Genomic DNA, 16,902 nt, shown 5'->3' on the forward strand with positions numbered 1-16,902 from the left:
GAATCGCGGGACAGTCACCCTGAGGAGACTCCACTCTATTCGAAGACCACGGAATTCCCTAGAATCCGAAGTCACTCTCCCAACTGGAGTTCAGTGAGCTGTGCGCTCTACATTAGATTTTATTTCCGGCCTTGGTCTGCACTCTCTCAGAGTCTCTTCCTCAGCTTCTTCACCTCAAGAGGAGGTGACTGGAATCGCGGAACTGGACTCCTTCATCCAGGGGCGGAGGGCTACCTCTAGGGCTGTGCTTGGCGCAGGTAGCTAAGGCTCTTTCCTTTCTCTGGAACCCTGAGACGAGACAGGGGTGCAGAGGACAGCAGTCGGACCCTTTCTCTATGCCCTATGGGCACTTTGTTCTCCAAAGCTCCTGCTCGAGTGCTTTTAATTTGTTGGTTGGTGAGCCAAGAGTTAAAACAAGAGCTTGAAGGCGGGCTTCCGTGACGTCCCTAGCAGTCCGTGTCCGACCTCCGAAGCGGGGGCGTGGCTAACATCGCATTGCCCCCTCCCTCCTTATTCCCCTGCCCCTCCCCGCTGTCACCAAGCCAGGGACACATGATGCAACCCGCCGCGGTTTCAGTAGCTTGATTGGTGGCCGCGCCCGGCGCCAGGCACAGGGATTGGGCAGAGGAGGCTGTGACGAAAACTGGACACAGCCCTGTAAAGAAGGGAGGAGAGAAAGAAGGGGGGGGGGGCCGAAGGGGAGGGGGTTGGGGAGGCGGGGTCCCGGCACTGTGCTCGCGCCCCTAGCGCGCCAGTCCCGGGGCTGCAGGGAGCGCAGCGCGCTCGGCCCGGGCCCCGGCCACCGGACGCCCTACCGGACACGACCCTCCCTGGAGCTTGGACAACTGCCCACCTCGGACACTGCACCGGACACTGCCCCCCACAGGGCTGGACACTACAACGGACACTACTTCCCAGCTCCGGACATTGCTCCCTCCTCCCCCACCCCCGCTTCCCCCCTCCCCCTCCGGGGGCCCAGACTCTGAGCCCCCCGCAGGCTCTAGCTAGCGACCCCTTGCACCCCAGAGCCAGACACCGCCTCCTCCCAGTCCCCCTCTCCCTTGCCCTCCTCCCTCCTCATCTTTCCCCCCGCTCGGGTCGGAGCCCCGCCAGTTTCTCCGACCCCCTGCAGCTCGGCCCCGGCTGCCCGCACCCCAATCCCCCGGCTGCTCGCCCGGATGCCTCTCCCCGGGGGATTGTGGTGGCTCCTCTGCTGCCGTCGAGGCTTTACTCTTCTGCACCGGGACTACGGGGACGGCGAGCTTAGCGGGGACGGGGACGAAGACGAGGACGAGGAGACCTTTGAGCTACGGACCCCGAGTCCAGCGGGCGGCGGGAGGGTAAGTCCCGGGGGGTTTGAAGCCTTGTCTCAATCCCTCTCACTACAACCGGCCGTCACGCCTGATCCTGCTCCAGACTCGAGCCAAACGCCGTGCTCTTGTGGACTGGGGACTCGGGAGACGTTTTTGCCTGGGGGCCAGAAGCCCCCGAGAGCTCAAGCAGCAGCCCGCCTCGGGATGTGCCTGTGGGCCTCGCGCAGCACGCTGGGCGCTGTCCACCTGCTGGGGGCCCTGAGGCAGGGGAGGCGTCACGCCTGGCCCGACCTGGCCCAGCCTCTCCCTTCCCCGCTGGGCCCGCGTCCCATCCCGTCTCCTTCCGCCTCCGCCAGCGCCGAGGAATGTGGCGAGGCCGGCTGGGCGGCTCGGACACCTGGGTCCGCTCCGCTTCCAATTCATGAGCGCTGAGCGCTGAGCGCTGGGGCCAGATGCGGGAGTTCCCGCCGCGGGGACCTGGGCAAGGGGAAGCAGGCATCCTCAGACTGGGGTCCGTGGCGGGGACCCCATGGAGAGGGAGCTGGGGGCCACAACTCTCCGAGGACCCCTCATCATTACCCTGACACTCAGGGCCTCCCTGGTGAGGCTCCTGGGGAATCCCTGAGGGAACGGTGAGGGACACTCGGCTCCCGGGTTTTGTCGAATCTCCCCGTGGCGAAACTGAGGCTCTATTGGTGTGGGAGACCATCATCCCCTGACGTCCCCTCTCTGATGCCCCTGCACGCCAGCAAGCAAACTTCGGGCAACCAGACTCGCGTGTGCTGTGGCCTGGGTCAGGCTCCCTTCCCCCGCTCAGGGGTCCCCAGCAGGCCCGGTGGCTCAGTGCCCGGGTGGGGCGGGCTGCGCCGCTGGGGCCGGCGCCAGCACCTGGCGGAGGCGGAGGGCGGATAAATATAGAGGGGGGGCGGGGAGGGAGGGAATCAGGGGACTGCGATTAGGGGAGTTGGTCTAAGAGAGGGGTCAGCACCTGCCCGTATGGTAGTGTGGCTGAGAGCCCCTCTCAGACCCTCCAGAAGAAAAGAGGATCTGCGCCCCCGAAGGCACAGGACCCAGGCGTCCCCAAGGTTCCAGCCTGAGCAGGGTCGGCTTTGTGAACCACTGCCACTGCCTCCCTCATGCTCCACCTCTACCGCCGCCCCCCTCCTCGGAGCTTGGGGACAGGTGTCCCTGGCCCCCTTCCCCCACCTCCCCCTCCTGACTTTAGCTGCCTGGATGCAATGGGACCATGGCACAGTTCCCGCCTGACCTGGCTCCTGGCAGGGTTTTAGGCCTTTCTTAGACCCCAGTCTACAGTAGAAGTTCCAGGGCACAGGGAGTGTGGTAGGGGGAGGGCAAAATCCTGGACTGTACCTCCCATGGAGAGTATTCTTCAGCCTGGCCTGAGCCCCAGCAAAAGGACAGGGTCTTTACTTCCTACTGAGTTTCAGGGGTCCCTGTGGGAGGGTATAAGAAGCTCTTGGAGAAAGCCCTATACCGAAAGGGTCCCTCTTCCCTTCATTCACCTCCGTGCCTACTGCCTGCCTGCCAGCCTGAACGCCCGCCAGCCAATGAAGGGAGATGAGGAGGGGGGGGTGACTTCGACTGCCAGAGCAAGAAAGGACTTCATCCACCTCTCCCTCTTCACAGATCGGGAACCTAAGGCCCAAAAACTCGAAGGGGCTTGCCAGGGTTCCTCAGCAAGTTTGTAGATCCGAGTTAGCGGTTGAGCCGGTATTAGAACCCAGGTCTCCTGACTCTCTGCCCAGTGCTTTTTCTACTCTACCCCAACACCTGATCGCCTCTTTAAAGAATCACAGCGACCAGGCGAGAGTCTTGGCTTTTTAGCTTGGGCTATTCTGTAGAGACTGGTGGAAGGGGCTAGCCCAGTGGCTTCAGCTCGCTCGGTCACAGTCACAGTCACAGTCACCATCCCACTCCTTGATTCCCCAATCCTCTGAGCGGCACTGTCCTGGGCCAGAAGCCACTGGCATCCTGCGAGGAGGGTTCTTAGCCTGAGGGCCGCCCTGCCTGTTTCCCCAGGGCCCCCTGGATGTGACGCTGACTCAGCCTGTGAGGAGCGGTCCAGTCTCAGACAGGTGAACTCAGCCCCCGCGTCCCATGGTCTGGGACCCCCATGTTCACCGGCTTCCCTCCCGTGGTTGTGCAATAAGGGAAAGGCCTTACGCCGGACGCTGTGGTTTGGCCGGGGTCCCGGGGGGCGGTCCGGCTGGGGGCGCGGGGAGGAAGGGGGGGGGTCCAGGCTATTTCTGGTGCGAGGTCAGAACGGCCCAGCAGTTCCCACAGCCTGGGGGAGGGGTGCCCAGCCCGGGGAGTAGGCACCCCTCGCTGTCTGGGGAGCCCATAGAGAGGAGCCTCCTGGAGGCGGGGTGCAGGACCGGCAGGCTTGCCCAACCCTCGCTCCCTTCTTGCCCAGGCTGCAAAGCTGGGAGGAGACACGGAGCCTCATCCCGGAGAAGGGGCCGTCAGAAGACGACCCAGACGTCGTCGTGAAAGGTGGGGATCCACCTCATGCGCTCTAGAGGCCCCAGTCCCAATCCTCCACGGGATAATGTCTTCTCCTGCCGATCCCCTTTCCGTCTTTCTCCCCGCAGGTTGGCTGTACCGCGAGCCCCGCGGAGGAGGGGCGCGGCCCTGGTTGCCCCCGCGCCGAGCCTGGTTCGTGCTCACCCGGGACTCCTTGGACCAGTTCAGCAGCAGCGGGAAGGGGGCGCGGCGCCTCGGGAGCCTCGTGCTCACCAGCCTGTGCTCGGTGACCGGCCCTGAGCGCAGGCCCAAGGAGACCGGTGAGACCTCATGGGGCTTCTCCTACCTCCCTAGGTAGCTGCCCCAGCCAGCCCTGATTGACCTCCGCGGCCTCTCTTTCCCCCAGGTCTGTGGTCAGTGACCGTGTCTGGCCGGAAGCATAGCGTCCGGCTCTGCTCGCCCCGCCAGGCTGAGGCAGAGCGCTGGGGGGTGGCGCTGCGCGAAGTGATAGCCTCCAAGGCGCCGCTGGAGACCCCCACCCAGCTGCTGCTCAGGGACATTCAGGTGCGAGGGAGGGAACTCCATGGACAAAGAGGAGGGTGGTGGACCCGTAAACTTTCTGGGTTCATGGTGAGCCCCCTTCTCCATCACTTTGATCATTTCCATGGCCTCTAGGAGAGTTATGGGGACCCGGAAGCTGTGGCCCTTATTTACAGACGGAACCCAATTCTGAGGCACACTAGTGGGGCCCTGTATGCCCCACTCCTGCCCCTGCCCTACGGAGTCAGTGCCCCAGGTGAGTGGTGCCATGGCCCAAGTCCCTTGGGTGAGGAATCTGAATGCCTCACCTGATAGGGATCTAGGAGTCCTCAGGGGGCCTACCCAGCCCCTCAGTTTTCAAAGGATGAAGATGAAACCAGAAGCTGAGCAGACTGGTACCCAAGGTAGAGGGGGAGGAAAGCCAGCACAGAAAGTAAAGGCTCCCTTTGACCACCTTCTCTGGATCCCATTCTGACTACTGATGTTCCTTCATGAGTTTTTTACACCCTCTATTTTGTTATTTCATTATACTCTCAACACCATGGCATACTGCCTTTACAAGTGGTGGAAAAGCCACCACCTTGGGAGAATGTGCTGACCTCATCTAGTTATACTTCTCCCCAAAAGGGAATAGTGACAGGCCCAGGTCCTCAAGCTAGAGGATTAAGGGGAGCTGGGAGAAGAACCCTGGTTTTCTGACTCGCGGTCCAACCTGTTTTCTGGCCCATGGTGATAGCTGTCAGTACCCAATTGCAGAATCTGAAGGTTGACCCTGTGTCCTTATAGTCCATCCATCCAACTCAAAGTGCAGCCTTAGGGGATCTGGAGGGGGAGATTCCCGGGAGGCAGGGGTTGAATTTGGCTCTGTGGGGACGATTGCTTTCCCTTCACTCTTCCTGTCCTTCGCACTCTCCCCTCCTTGCCACCCCTGTCCCCTTACATTCCCTCTGACCTTCCCCTGGTTCACGCCTTCCTCCCAGGGCCCAGCTCTGTGTCCCCTCTCCAAACCGTCCCTCCGCCCCCGCCGTCCCCGCAGGTCCGGGCTACGCTCCCTTGCGCGAGGAGGCGGTGCGGCTGTTCCTGGCGCTGCAGGCCCTGGAGGGGGCGCGGCGCCCCGGGCCCCTGATGCAGGGTGTGCTCCAGACCTGCCGGGACCTGCCCGCGCTCCGAGATGAGCTCTTCCTGCAGCTGGCTAAGCAGACCTCGGGCCCCGCAGGCCCCCCCGGGCCTCCAGCTACCCAAGACCCCGCGGCCCTGCGGTACTGGCAGCTCCTCACTTGCATGAGCTGTACCTTCCGGCCTGGTGGACCTGTACGGGGGCACCTCCTGGGGCATCTGGAGAGGTGAGAGGGGAGGCGTGGGGGTAAGGCCAAGGCAAGGGAGCTAAGGGGCTGGAAAAGAATGGCAGGTCTTTCCAAAGAGTTTGGCAGATGGAGAACTTGGACCCAGACAAGGGAAGGGACTTGCCCCAAGGTCAGGGCTCTGCTAACATGCATAGTGGGAATTACAAGATCATACACCACTTGCGGGCGGAGGAATTACAAAAAGCCTCCCGCTTTGGGCAGCGGAATTATTAAAAGGCTGTTTTTCTCGGAGCTGATGCAGTCCAGCGCCAGGGCTTTTAGGTTGGAAAGAGGAATGCGGCTGGAGTTTGGATTTCAACCCGAAGGAGGATCATGGAAACTTTGGGAAGTGGGAGGAGGCAGTAAGGAGAAAGCTGCCAGGGGCCTTAGAAAGTAATTCTGCTCCATACAGAGCATCAGGGTAGATTCAGAAGAGCTGGCCGCACTGCCTTCAAGGAACTTAGAGTTGGAGGGGAGGGAATCGGCGAGGCGAAATAAACTATAAAGTAAGAAGGCAATAGGGTGGAGGTGAAGGAAAGCCCTTGGAGCACTGACTCTCCAGTTCTCCCTAACCCAGGACTGAGCAGGCGCTTCCGGACTCGGAACTGGCGGAATATGCGCGCTTCATACGAAAAGCGCTGGGCCGGACGCGCGGCCGGGAGCTGGTGCCCTCGCTGGCAGAGATTTCCGCGCTGAGCCGACGGCAGGAGTTGTTGTGCACCGTGAACTGTCCGGGGGCTGGTGCCTGCCCTGTGGCCATAGACTCCCACACCACGGCGGGAGAGGTAAGACCACAGAGAAAGCCCCTGAAACCTCAACCTTCCTCCCAGCTCCCCGTGCCTGGCTCTCCTGGTGCCTGGGCCCTAGGGTTTGCCCGAGTCTGAGAGTCATCAGCTGGGTAACGGCTGTGTGTGGCGGGACTAAGAGACCTGAAAGACCTCTTAGTCCAGTTGGACCCCTCCAGAAGTACTGGCAAGACCCCTGTGCGGTCTGGGTCTGACTTTCCTCTTATGTTCTCACCCCTCCAGGTTGCTCGAGAGCTGGTGGGGCGGCTGGGCTTGACCCGGAGCCGCAATGCATTCGCGCTGTACGAGCAGCGAGGGTCCCAGGAGCGAGCCCTGGCCGGGGGGACTCTCGTGGCCGACGTGCTCACCAGGTTTGAGAAGTAAATGTCCAGCCCCAGCCCTGCTCTCCGTTAGCCCATTCGCCTCTCGGCTTCGGTCAATCCCTAAGCAAACGTTTACCGAGCGCCTGCCGCTTGCCCGGCACAGTCGTTTCACTGGTTCACAGATGGATTCTTGTCCGCCGGCGGTTTGCAGTCTGGCTTCAAGGCTTGCCTCCTCTGTCCATTCCGCCCGGGCCCCGCCCCAAACATCTGGCCCCGCCTTTTTCCCCTGGGCCCGCGCCTTGGGGGCCCCTGCCTCCCGGACACATCGCGGCCTTCTTTATTCTGCAGCTTGGCGGCGGAGGAAGCCGGGCTGGAGGACCCGCCGGACTCCGGATGGAGACTGTGTCTGCGTCTTCACGGACCTCTGCACCCTGAGGGACTGTCCCCAGACGGTCACGAACTGCCTTTCCTCTTTGAGCAGGTGAGGATCTCTGGCCTTCACGCCCAGCGAAGACACGCGAGCCTGAACCCCTCCGTTTCTAGGCCATCGCATTTCGTCGTTATGGCAACCCCGGGGGAGGCGGTGCTCGAACCCAGACCTCAGGTGCCACACCCCTAGGTGTCTTCGAGACGGTACCCCGCCGCTCCCGCGCTGATGACCCCTGCCTCCCCGTAGGCTCAAGCTCTGCTGCTGCGTGGCCGGCCGTCCCCGCCCGACGACACGCTGCGCGCCCAGGCGGCGCTGCGCCTGCGGAGCCTGCACCGAGACTTCTCCCCGCGGGCGCCTCTGCCGCGCCTGGACCGTTTGCTGCCCACCCCGGCCCCGCCGCGTGAAGACCCTCTCCGCCCGGTGCCCAGGCCTCCCCGCTCCGCCGCCCTGCTGGCCGGGGCAATCTGGAGTCCGGCCCTGGCCAAGAGGCGGGCGGAGCGGGCCCGGCGCGGCGGGGCCGGCCGCACGGCGGGAAGCGTGGCCCGCGAGGGAGGAGGTGGCGCCGGCACAGCGGCTGCTGTGCTGGGAGGCTGGAAGCGGCTACGGGGCATGGGCCGAGCTGAGGCCATGGCTGCCTACCTGGCTCTGGCGGCGCAGTGTCCAGGGTTCGGCGCTGCTCGGTATGACGTTCTGGAGCTGAGCACGGTGAGGGGGAGAAGGGAGAGGGGGACTCTGGCGGCCCGAGCCCCACACCTTTGCCCCAGAGCCACAGGCCCCCATTGTGGGTCACTTCACTCCCTACGCCCAGCACAGCTGCCCATTCTCAAACCCCAGGAGTCACTGGCCCTGGGGCCCTCACCTCTGTGGAGCTGTGGATTATAGGGGGGGACCAGGAAACTTCTTGCTCACAGCCATCTCCCCACACCAAAAGTAATGCTGCAGGGTCCCCTCCTTCCACCCTGACTCTGCCTGTCTGTCCGCAGGAGCCTGGTGGGGGCGCTCCACAGAAGCTATGCCTGGGCCTGGGAGCCAAGGCCATGTCCCTCTCCCGACCGGGTGAGACACAGCCCGTTCACAGTGTCAGCTATGGCCGTGTGGCCGCCTGCCAACTAATGGGCCCCCACACCCTGGCATTGAGGGTGGGAGAGAGCCAGCTCCTCCTGCAGAGTCCCCAGGTGAGTGGGAAGAGGGTGTAGAAGGAGGAAGGAAGGGAAAGGATGTCAAGAAACATTTATTAAGCATTGAGCATGGGCCAGGTACAGCTCTAGACCCTGGGGATCCAACAGTGATCAAAGAAAAACTAAAGGAGCTTACATCAGAGCCAGCGATCAGACACTAAAGGAATCAAAGACTTTTTTTCTTTTTTTTTTTCTAATTTTTTTGGCCACACCAGGCGGCATGTGGGATCTTAGTTCTGACCAGGGATGGAACCCATGCCCCCTGCAGTGGAAGTGTGGAGTCTCAACCACTGGATAGCCAGGGAAGTCCCCTCAAAGACTATTTAAGACAGTGACAAATGCTATGAAGGAAAGGGTAGTAAGACAGGAAGTGATTGGAGGGGGCCATAGCATTAGGTAGGACGGTCAGGAAAAGATACGCAACAACAGTGACACTTAAGCTAGCCAAAGGAAGATCTGGGGGCACAGCATTCCAGGTAGAGGGACTTGCAAGTGCAAAGGCCCTGAGTTGAGAATAACCTTAGGATATTATAGGAGCAGAAAGAAGCAAGTGTGGTTGGCACATTGTGAGTGAGGGAGAGCGATGATGAAGAAGGAAAAAGACTGTAGGGGGCAGCTCATGTAAGGCCTTGGGAAGGAGCCTGGGTGGAGGTTAAGAAAAAGGAGAACCCAGTGGCCCCTTGTGTACTCTGACCTCTGTCCTCCCTTAGGTGGAAGAGATCATGCAGCTGGTGAATGCCTACTTGGCCAACCCCTCCCCTGAGAGGCCCAGCAGTAGTCCTCCTCCATGCCAAGACCTGCCAGACACCTCCCCTCCCAGCCAGCACCCGGGCCTGGACGAGCCCCAGGGACAGTCTGGCTGTTTGGGGCAGCTGCAGGACTGAGCTTGCCAAGAGGTCACGACCTCCCTCTTGCCTCCATCCTGGACTTGGACTGCTCTGCGATTTCAGGGAACCATGGACCCTTTTGGCCCTGCAGGGACAGGGCACACCCCACACCCAAGGGCTGCAATGGGTGCAGACAATTTTCTAGTTTGTTTCTTAATTTATTTGTAGAAGAGAAGACACACACACAAAAATTCCTTATTTACACAAACCCTTGCTGCTGTGGGAGTGTTGTCAGTGGGACAAGTTGGAGCCCCAGGGCTCAGAGCTCCACCTCCGGGGATGCCCACACTCTGGGCTTTTACCAGCACTGAGGGGAGTCTGAACACCGCAGGGCTCCACCCTCCGTGACCTTCTGGACTTAACCTCCTCCTGGCCCGTATGCTGCCCTAGGGTGGTGGTGGGGGCAGGCAAGAGGACAGTTTTGGAAGCTGGCAATCACCCTTCTTCCACCGAGTGGCATAGGGGTGGCCTCTTGGCATCCCTGAGGCCCGAGGACAGTGAGTCATCAGGACTGGCACTACCCAGTCCTACCCTGGTGTCCAGCTTCTGGGTCTTGGTTGGGTCCATCTTTAATGTCCCCACTGCTTTGGGACTGGAACGGAAGAAGCTTGGGGCAGGGTCAGACCCAAGAACTGCTCTGGCACAGATTAAGAATTTATCAGGATGGGCTCAGCCCTGCTTTTATCAGATTTGGGCTGAATTAGATCGACTCCTGAGGATCTAATCGCCTTGTGCCTGGGAATACAGTCTTGGCTCTCCTGACCCGCTCAGAATGCTGCAGGCTGTCCTTCAGTAGCCTCTACAGCCTCTGCCCTGAGTGGAGGAGGCTGGGGCACTATGGGCAATATTGATCCACCCTGGGGCAGGAGCTTAGGCGCTGAGGAGACAGCAGGCAGCAGTAATCCTCTATCGTCTTGAGAGTAGGACTGGCTCCAGAGCAGCTTGGTTCTAGGTAAGGGATGCTCATGGAAACAGTGGACACACAAAGACCGGGACTCAGCTAGAGCAGGTAAAGGCCACCCTACCGACATATGCCTGGGAACTGTGGGGCACCATGGAGATACTTTTATCATCCCCCATACTCACAGACCAAAGCCTGACTATTCTCACAATGCAGCTTTATTACTTTATTAGAGCTAAATAAGCAAATCAAGGGTCAGGCATGGAAGGGAGGGAGCAGGGCCAACTCCTGGGCCGAAGAAGAACCTAGAAAGGTTGTTGGTGAGGGGAATTTGGACCAGAGGGACCAGGCATGATGGAGGCTGTGCATACTGTCCAGCGGGTGCAGTGGGGAGGAATTCACTGCTCCTGGGTGCCCCAGGAGATGTAGTCTGGCCGCGTGGCTGCGTGGTACTCATCAATGAGCTCCTGCACGACTTCCCTGGACCTGTCCAGCTCGTCAAAGTTCTCCTTGAAGATGTCCTCCTTGCGGAACTGCTCCAGGAAGGCCTCCCGCTTCCGCAGCTTGTCGTACTGCTGGCAGGAACTTTCAAAGAGCTGCAAGAGATGGAAATCTTCAGGAGCCAGTGCAAGATAAGGGCTTGGAATGGATCTGGGGGAGAATGAGGAAGGTGGCTAGTGGAAGAGAGTGGCCAAAGAAGACCAGGAGGCTAGGCTCACCGAGGAGATGCTGGTGTGGTTGGCCATCATGAGCCCGCTGACCCTGTGGGCAGAAGGCAGGTAGGGCGACTTCCTGGACAGGGCCACCTGGATGCTGGCTGGGCCCCAGGGGATGAAGTTGGCCAACTTCCGTTCCCGGATCCTCTGCAGGCTCTTGTGGACCTGGGGTGGGCACAGGAGTGGTGGTGGTAGCCTCTCCTCTACCCCTGTGGGCTCTGGGGGTAGAACGAAGGGGCCTCACCTACCTGGGTGGGGTCCACCTCCCCCTGGATGATGTTGAGGATGGCGATGTAGCAGTGGTTGGTCTGGCGGTCCCGGCCTGTGGACACCATCACGTTCTTGGGCTGCAGGAGCCTCCTCATGACATCCAGGACCGTGGTCTTCCTCACGCTGGCCACCTGAGGGGACAGTGGCCACAGGGCACAGTTGAGAAACGCGTGGACAGAGAGCAGTAGGCCACACACGTCCCCGTCAGACTCGGGGTAGTTTGGCCTCTGTGGGGAGTGTCCTTAGATTCTGGCCCACGCCGAGCCTCTGCTGTGGGGTCAGGGATCTCAGTCCTCCCGAGCTCAGCAAACTCACGCCCTCGTGCAGGAGCATCAGCGGACCCCGCGCAGCCCGGGCCCTGCAGGGAGCCACAGGCAGAGGCGAGAGGAGCGCAAGTCAGCCAGGAGGTCGCCCAGCCTGTGCCAGTCCCTGAGCGCAGGGCCTCTGGGGGCCGCACGGGGCGGCTCCGGGTGCAGCAGGGAAAGAGAAAGGCAAGTCAGGGCCTGCTGGGCCTGCGGGCTGCTCTTACCGACTGGTCCGTGGTGAGGGGTGTGTAGCCGGTCATGAGGAAGTGCAGCCGTGGTGTGGGAATGAGCGAGGCGATGAGGCCGATGAGGTCGTTGTTCATGTAGCCGGGGTAGCGCAGGGTGGTGGTGCTGGCCGACATGATGGTGGACACCTGGGGACAGGGGTGCTGTGTCAAGGGCCTTGTCCTGCGAGGCCTCCCTTCCCCAGACGGCACTCCGGCGAGGCGGGGTTCCAGTCCAAAGGAGTCTAGGAGTGAGGGCTCACCAGCTGGTTGATCTGAGAGAAGGATGGGTTCTGGATGTGCAGGCGGTCTGTGGCGATCCGGTTCAGGGCTGTGTTGTCCAGCACCACCTGGGGGGACAGAAGAGGGTCACGGCACCTTTTTGAGGAGAAAGGGGGCAGAGAAATAAGTTATTTGCTTAGTCCCCCTCTGAACTCCAAAATTAGGAAGAAGTCCAAAACTAGAAAGTAGGTGTGCTAATTTAAAGGGCAAGTACTGTCTCTGGGGCATCAAGAGACACGTTTCTACCACCCAGTGCATTAAACAAATATTTACTTGTCCAACATGTGCCAGGCATGGTGCCTAGAGAAACTATGGAGAGTACAACAGGCATGGTCTTCCCCCTCACCACATCTACAGTCTAGAGGAGGGAGACCGACATTAAATATAAAACAACAGAAAAGTATAGTTATAGCCTGAAATATGCACAAAGGAATTTGACCTTGTCTGGGTGGTCAGGGAAGGTTTTGCTAAGAAAGTGACCCTTGGGCTGAGAATATAAGCATGAGTAGGCATTAAACAGGCTAAGTGGAGCGGCTTCCCTGGTTGCGCAGTGGCCAAGAATCCGCCTGCCAATGCAGGAGACAAAGGTTCGAGCCCTGGTCCGGGAAGATCCCTCATGCCGTGGAACAACTAAGGCCGTAAGCCACAGCTACAGAGCCTGCGTGCCACAACTACTAAAGCTCGCGCGCCTAGAGCCTGTGCTCTGCAACAAGAGAAGCCACCGCAATGAGAAGCCCGCGCACCACAACAAAGAGTAGCCCCGCTCGCTGCAACTTGAGAAAGCCCGTGCGCAGCAGTGAAGACTCAACGCAGCCAAAAATAAAATAAATTAGTTAATTAATTAAAAAAAGAAAAACAGGCTAAGTGGAGACACGTGAGGTGGGGGCGTGTTATTCACTTTGCTGAGAGTCTTGCTGCCTAAAGGGACTATAAGAAACTTGGGATCAGGTCCTTATTTCATAATTGGTCCACCAGGTATGGCTTTGTTGGTCCTCTGTTCTCTGGGCAAGGGCTTGGGAAGGACAGGGTGTAGATGTTTCTCTGGTTTGGGGAGGTCGACCAAAGCCCCCACTCCCTCCTCGCATGCTCACCACACAGTCTGCGTTCTGGGTCAGCCTCTTGAGCGTGAGCAGTGAGTTGTAGGGCTGGACCACCACATCGCTCATCTCATCCTGGTTGGGAAACACTGAGTATGTCTGCACCAGCTTCTTGGGATACCTGGGGGTAAGGAGGAGGGAAAGGGGAAGGTGACATAGTGAATTGGAAGGACTCTCATCACTGCCCATCTCTAGCTTCTCTAGGGATAACAGGGGCCATTCCTTTCCAAGTGCCACCAACGTCTTATACAAAAGGGGTGAGGGCAGAACTGAGTCTTCAGAGCCCAGAAGCCAAAAAAGATAAGCCTAAAGCATCAAACCTCGTAGGTCCCCTTCTCCCCCTAGGCAAAACCCCCACCTGGGAGTTACTGCTTCCAAGATGTTCCCTGGGTGGCCAGGCTCTGTTCCTACCTATGACTCAAAGGTGGTAGTGGCAGGCCTTCCAGTCCGAAAGAAAAAAGCGATAAAAAGGAAAGACATTACCCAGGGAAACAGGGCTAATGCCCTCTCCCCAAACACAGGCTTACCTGTCATTCAGTCGCTCTAAGAGGTAGGAACCCAGGCCAGAACCGGTGCCCCCAGCGATGGAATGACACAGCACAAAGCCCTGCAAGGGAGGGATGGAGAGGCAGTCTCCAGGGATCTGGCAGAGAGGCTTCAGGCTCGTGTCATTCCCCATTCCCAACACGCTAATGTGTCAAGGCTTCCTCTATGTCCATCCAGGCTGAGGCTCCTTGAGAAGGAAGGAGCTGATGCCATCCAGATTGGGATCTCCTTGAGGACAAGGACTGTACCTTATTTACCTCACTGTCTCACATCTGATACTCAATAGAAGAGTTTTGAATTGAATTGCCCCCCTCACACATCTGATCAGGCTACCTCCTGACCTTTCCCCAGCACTTTTCAGCTTCCTCCCCACCCCCACCCCCCCAGGGGGGCAGCCTCACCTCTAGGCTGTCACTTCCATCTGCTTCTCGGTCTATGATGTCAAAGATGTCTTCATGGATTTTCTCACCCTGTATAGAGACATGAGGAGGGAGGATGAGGATGAAGTTTCTGGAGAGCATCTCTTTTCAGCACCAATAATTCTACTGTCGGACACTGCTGCCACCTCAAACAGAGGGCTATGTCCCTCCCCCCAGAAATGCTACTTTGCAAATGGTTTGCACAAAGTTTGCATCAACCTCTCTCTGGCTGTCCCTCTTATCAGGGTAATCCCTTTGTCTCTTATTTATTGTCAGTGTGGTCAAATTCCCAGACTGCTTGTGCCTGCTTTGCCCCAGGAAGGGAACATCAAGAATCTCTGGGATGGCCACCTGGATACCTGGGAGAATCCGCTGGCCCAGTTGTTGCCAGCTCCTCCTCCATGCTCTGACAGGTAGATGTTCTCTGGGTTGTAGAGCTTGGCATAGGGGGAATTGAGGATGGAATGGATCACCCGCGGCTCCAGGTCCAGCAGCACCGCCCTGGGGATGTAGTGCTCATCGTCCGCCTGTCAAGGGGAGTCCAGGATCGGGCCCAATAAGCTCGGGCCCACCCACTCCTCCAGTCCTCCCAACTCTGGCTCCTGCCTGCCCTCCCTCTTCAAGCCAGCCGCCCTGGCTCCTCTGCCCAGCGGGTTTCCAGTACCAAGCCACTGCCCTTCCCTTCAGGCCCCCTGGGCCACTGCCGGCCCGGGCCAAGTCGCTGGGGGCACCTGGTAGAAAAAGACGTCCTTGCGGTCAGTGCCTTCGGTGGCGAACTCCTCCACGATGCCCTCGGGGCTGATACCATGCTCGGCGCACAGCTGTTTCCAGAACTCGAACCCAACTGGGGGGAGAGGAGAGACGCCTGGATCTGCTAGAGCCGTAAGGCCTCAGGAGCCCAGGGTGAGGCTCAGAGGCTGTCACTCTCAGAGGGTGGGCCCAAGAGTCTGGGAGCCGTGACAGCCGGGGGCTGGAGGCAGGGCTCTCGGTGTGGGGTCCGGGGCTTGGTTCATCATGCGCAGTAGGGCAGGGGGTTCATGGAAGGGAAAGCGGGGGCTGGAGGATGCGAAGCACTCGGGTGGGACCCGAAGGGGCAGAACCGGAGACTGGCTGGGCCCGGCGATCGTTCGCTCACTCTGGTTGCCGCACTGGCCCAGTTGCAGGGTGATGATCTCCCGGGGCATTGCTTTTCAGACGAGGGCGCGCCAGCCCGTCCGGGCCCAGCGGGAGTCACGGCAGGGACTAATGCCTGGCAGCTGGACGCGCAGGACGTGGCGAGCGCGCGCTCTCTTCGGCTTTTGACGCGGATGCTCAGTCTGCGCGTGTGCAGTGCGGGCCTCCCCTCGGCCGGCGGCCGCGGAGCCCAACCTGGGCATCTTCTCCCCCACAGCAGTTGCAGCTGGAATTCCGCACAGGCGCAGAGTGAGGCCACGCCCCTCCTGCCCACCCACCCCAGCTCCGCGTCTGCGTAGTGAGACTTGCCAGGCCGCGGGGTAGCGACTGAGTGTGGGGGAGGGGAGGGGAGGGGCGATTCAGGTGTCTGGAATCAGCCGCGCTTCACAGGTAGGTGAGTGGTTCTGCCCGCTCTGCTCGGTAGAGGAGCTGGATTCAAGCCAATTTTCTTCTTTTAAATTTCTATTTTTAAATTAAATGTACCTAACAAAATTTTCCATTTTAAACTACAATTCTGTGGGATTAAGTACATACACATTCTGCAACTGTCACCACCATTCATCTCCAGAACTGTCACCTTCCCAAGCTGAAACTGTACCCCTTGAACAGTAACCCCGCCCCCATCGCCATTCTACTTTCTGTCTCTATGAATTTGACTACTCTAAGTAACTCATATAAGTGGAATCACACCGTTTTGTCCTTTTGTGTCTAATTTCATTTAGCATAATGTCATCAAGGTTAGTCCATGTTACAGAATATATCAGAATTTTATTCCTTGTTAAGGCTGTATAATATTCTGTTGTATGCATATACCACATTTTGTGTTTAATCCATCCATCCATGGACACTGGAGTTGCTTCCACCTATTAGCTATTGTGAATACTGCTGCTATGAACATGGATGTACAAATATCTGTTTGACTGCCTACTTTCAATTCTTCTGGGTATATGCCCAGAAGCGGAATTGCTGGATCATAGGATAATTCTGTGTTTACTTTTTTTGAGGAATTGCCATACCATTTTCCACAGTGGGTGCACCATTTTACATTCCCACCAGCAATGCACAAGAGTTCCAAATTCTCCACATCCTTGCCAACACTTGTTACTTAAAAAAGAAAAAAGTAGACATCTTAATGAATGTGAAGTGGTATCTCATTGTGGTTTCTATTTTATTTTAAATTTAAAAAAATGTTAAACATACAAGCATGATTTTGTATTTTTACTATATATATTTTTGTTTTGAAATTTTACATAAATGGTATCAGAGTGTGATATCTTTTGTAACCTGGTTTATTTCACCCTACATTAGAATTTGTGATTTAGCCATGTTGACACGTGTAGATTTATTTCATTCATTTTAACTGCTTCAAAGTATTTCATTGGATGAATAAAACCAGTCTATTCTATTTCCACACAGGGCCAGTTAGATTGTCTCCACTATTCTCTCTTACATCAAGTGAGTACAGGACTCGTCCACTTGTGAATGTGAAGGAAAATATCTCTACCAAGGAGATAGCAGCTTCAACTTTACAAGGTTTGGCATATTTTTTCCTAGATGGTTGTACCAACGTACACTTTTACTAGCAACATAATTCTCATTTCTCTATACCCAGTTCCACACGGGTTATCAGATCTTAATTTTTGTCAATCCCACAGATGCTCAATGGGATCTCATGGTTGTAACTTC

General features: G+C 58.1%; 2 protein-coding genes across 4 annotated transcripts; one reads left to right on the plus strand and one right to left on the minus strand.

Moving 5' to 3' along the window:
* The first annotated feature begins 1,150 nt into the window (after window positions 1-1,150).
* PLEKHH3 (pleckstrin homology, MyTH4 and FERM domain containing H3) lies at window positions 1,151-9,492 on the plus strand. 2 transcript variants are annotated; one of them, XM_065897387.1, is made up of 13 exons: window positions 1,151-1,340; window positions 3,354-3,409; window positions 3,748-3,827; window positions 3,926-4,117; window positions 4,204-4,361; window positions 4,473-4,593; window positions 5,374-5,680; window positions 6,258-6,465; window positions 6,709-6,845; window positions 7,137-7,269; window positions 7,465-7,923; window positions 8,202-8,393; window positions 9,107-9,492. In XM_065897387.1, the coding sequence occupies exons 1-13, from the start codon at window positions 1,179-1,181 to the stop codon at window positions 9,278-9,280; spliced, it is 2,379 nt and encodes a 792-aa protein (XP_065753459.1). In that variant the 5' UTR covers window positions 1,151-1,178; the 3' UTR covers window positions 9,281-9,492. The 2 variants fall into 2 exon arrangements, with proteins under 2 accessions (XP_065753459.1, XP_065753460.1); XM_065897388.1 differs by having other exon boundaries at window positions 1,179-1,340; window positions 6,709-6,836; window positions 9,107-9,280.
* Window positions 9,493-10,389: 897 nt separating this feature from the next.
* On the minus strand, window positions 10,390-15,466 carry TUBG2 (tubulin gamma 2). 2 transcript variants are annotated; one of them, XM_065896448.1, is made up of 11 exons: window positions 15,179-15,466; window positions 14,775-14,887; window positions 14,403-14,570; window positions 14,026-14,094; window positions 13,606-13,685; window positions 13,073-13,199; window positions 11,963-12,049; window positions 11,700-11,849; window positions 11,149-11,301; window positions 10,904-11,065; window positions 10,390-10,780 (listed from the first exon to the last, which is right to left on the minus strand). In XM_065896448.1, the coding sequence occupies exons 1-11, from the start codon at window positions 15,225-15,227 to the stop codon at window positions 10,583-10,585; spliced, it is 1,356 nt and encodes a 451-aa protein (XP_065752520.1). In that variant the 5' UTR covers window positions 15,228-15,466; the 3' UTR covers window positions 10,390-10,582. The 2 variants fall into 2 exon arrangements, with proteins under 2 accessions (XP_065752520.1, XP_065752519.1); XM_065896447.1 differs by having other exon boundaries at window positions 10,583-10,780; window positions 13,606-13,721; window positions 15,179-15,227.
* Between the last annotated feature and the right edge of the window lie 1,436 nt (window positions 15,467-16,902).

The sequence above is a fragment of the Phocoena phocoena genome, chromosome 19 (assembly GCF_963924675.1).
Source record: "Phocoena phocoena chromosome 19, mPhoPho1.1, whole genome shotgun sequence".
NCBI lineage: Eukaryota > Metazoa > Chordata > Mammalia > Artiodactyla > Phocoenidae > Phocoena > Phocoena phocoena.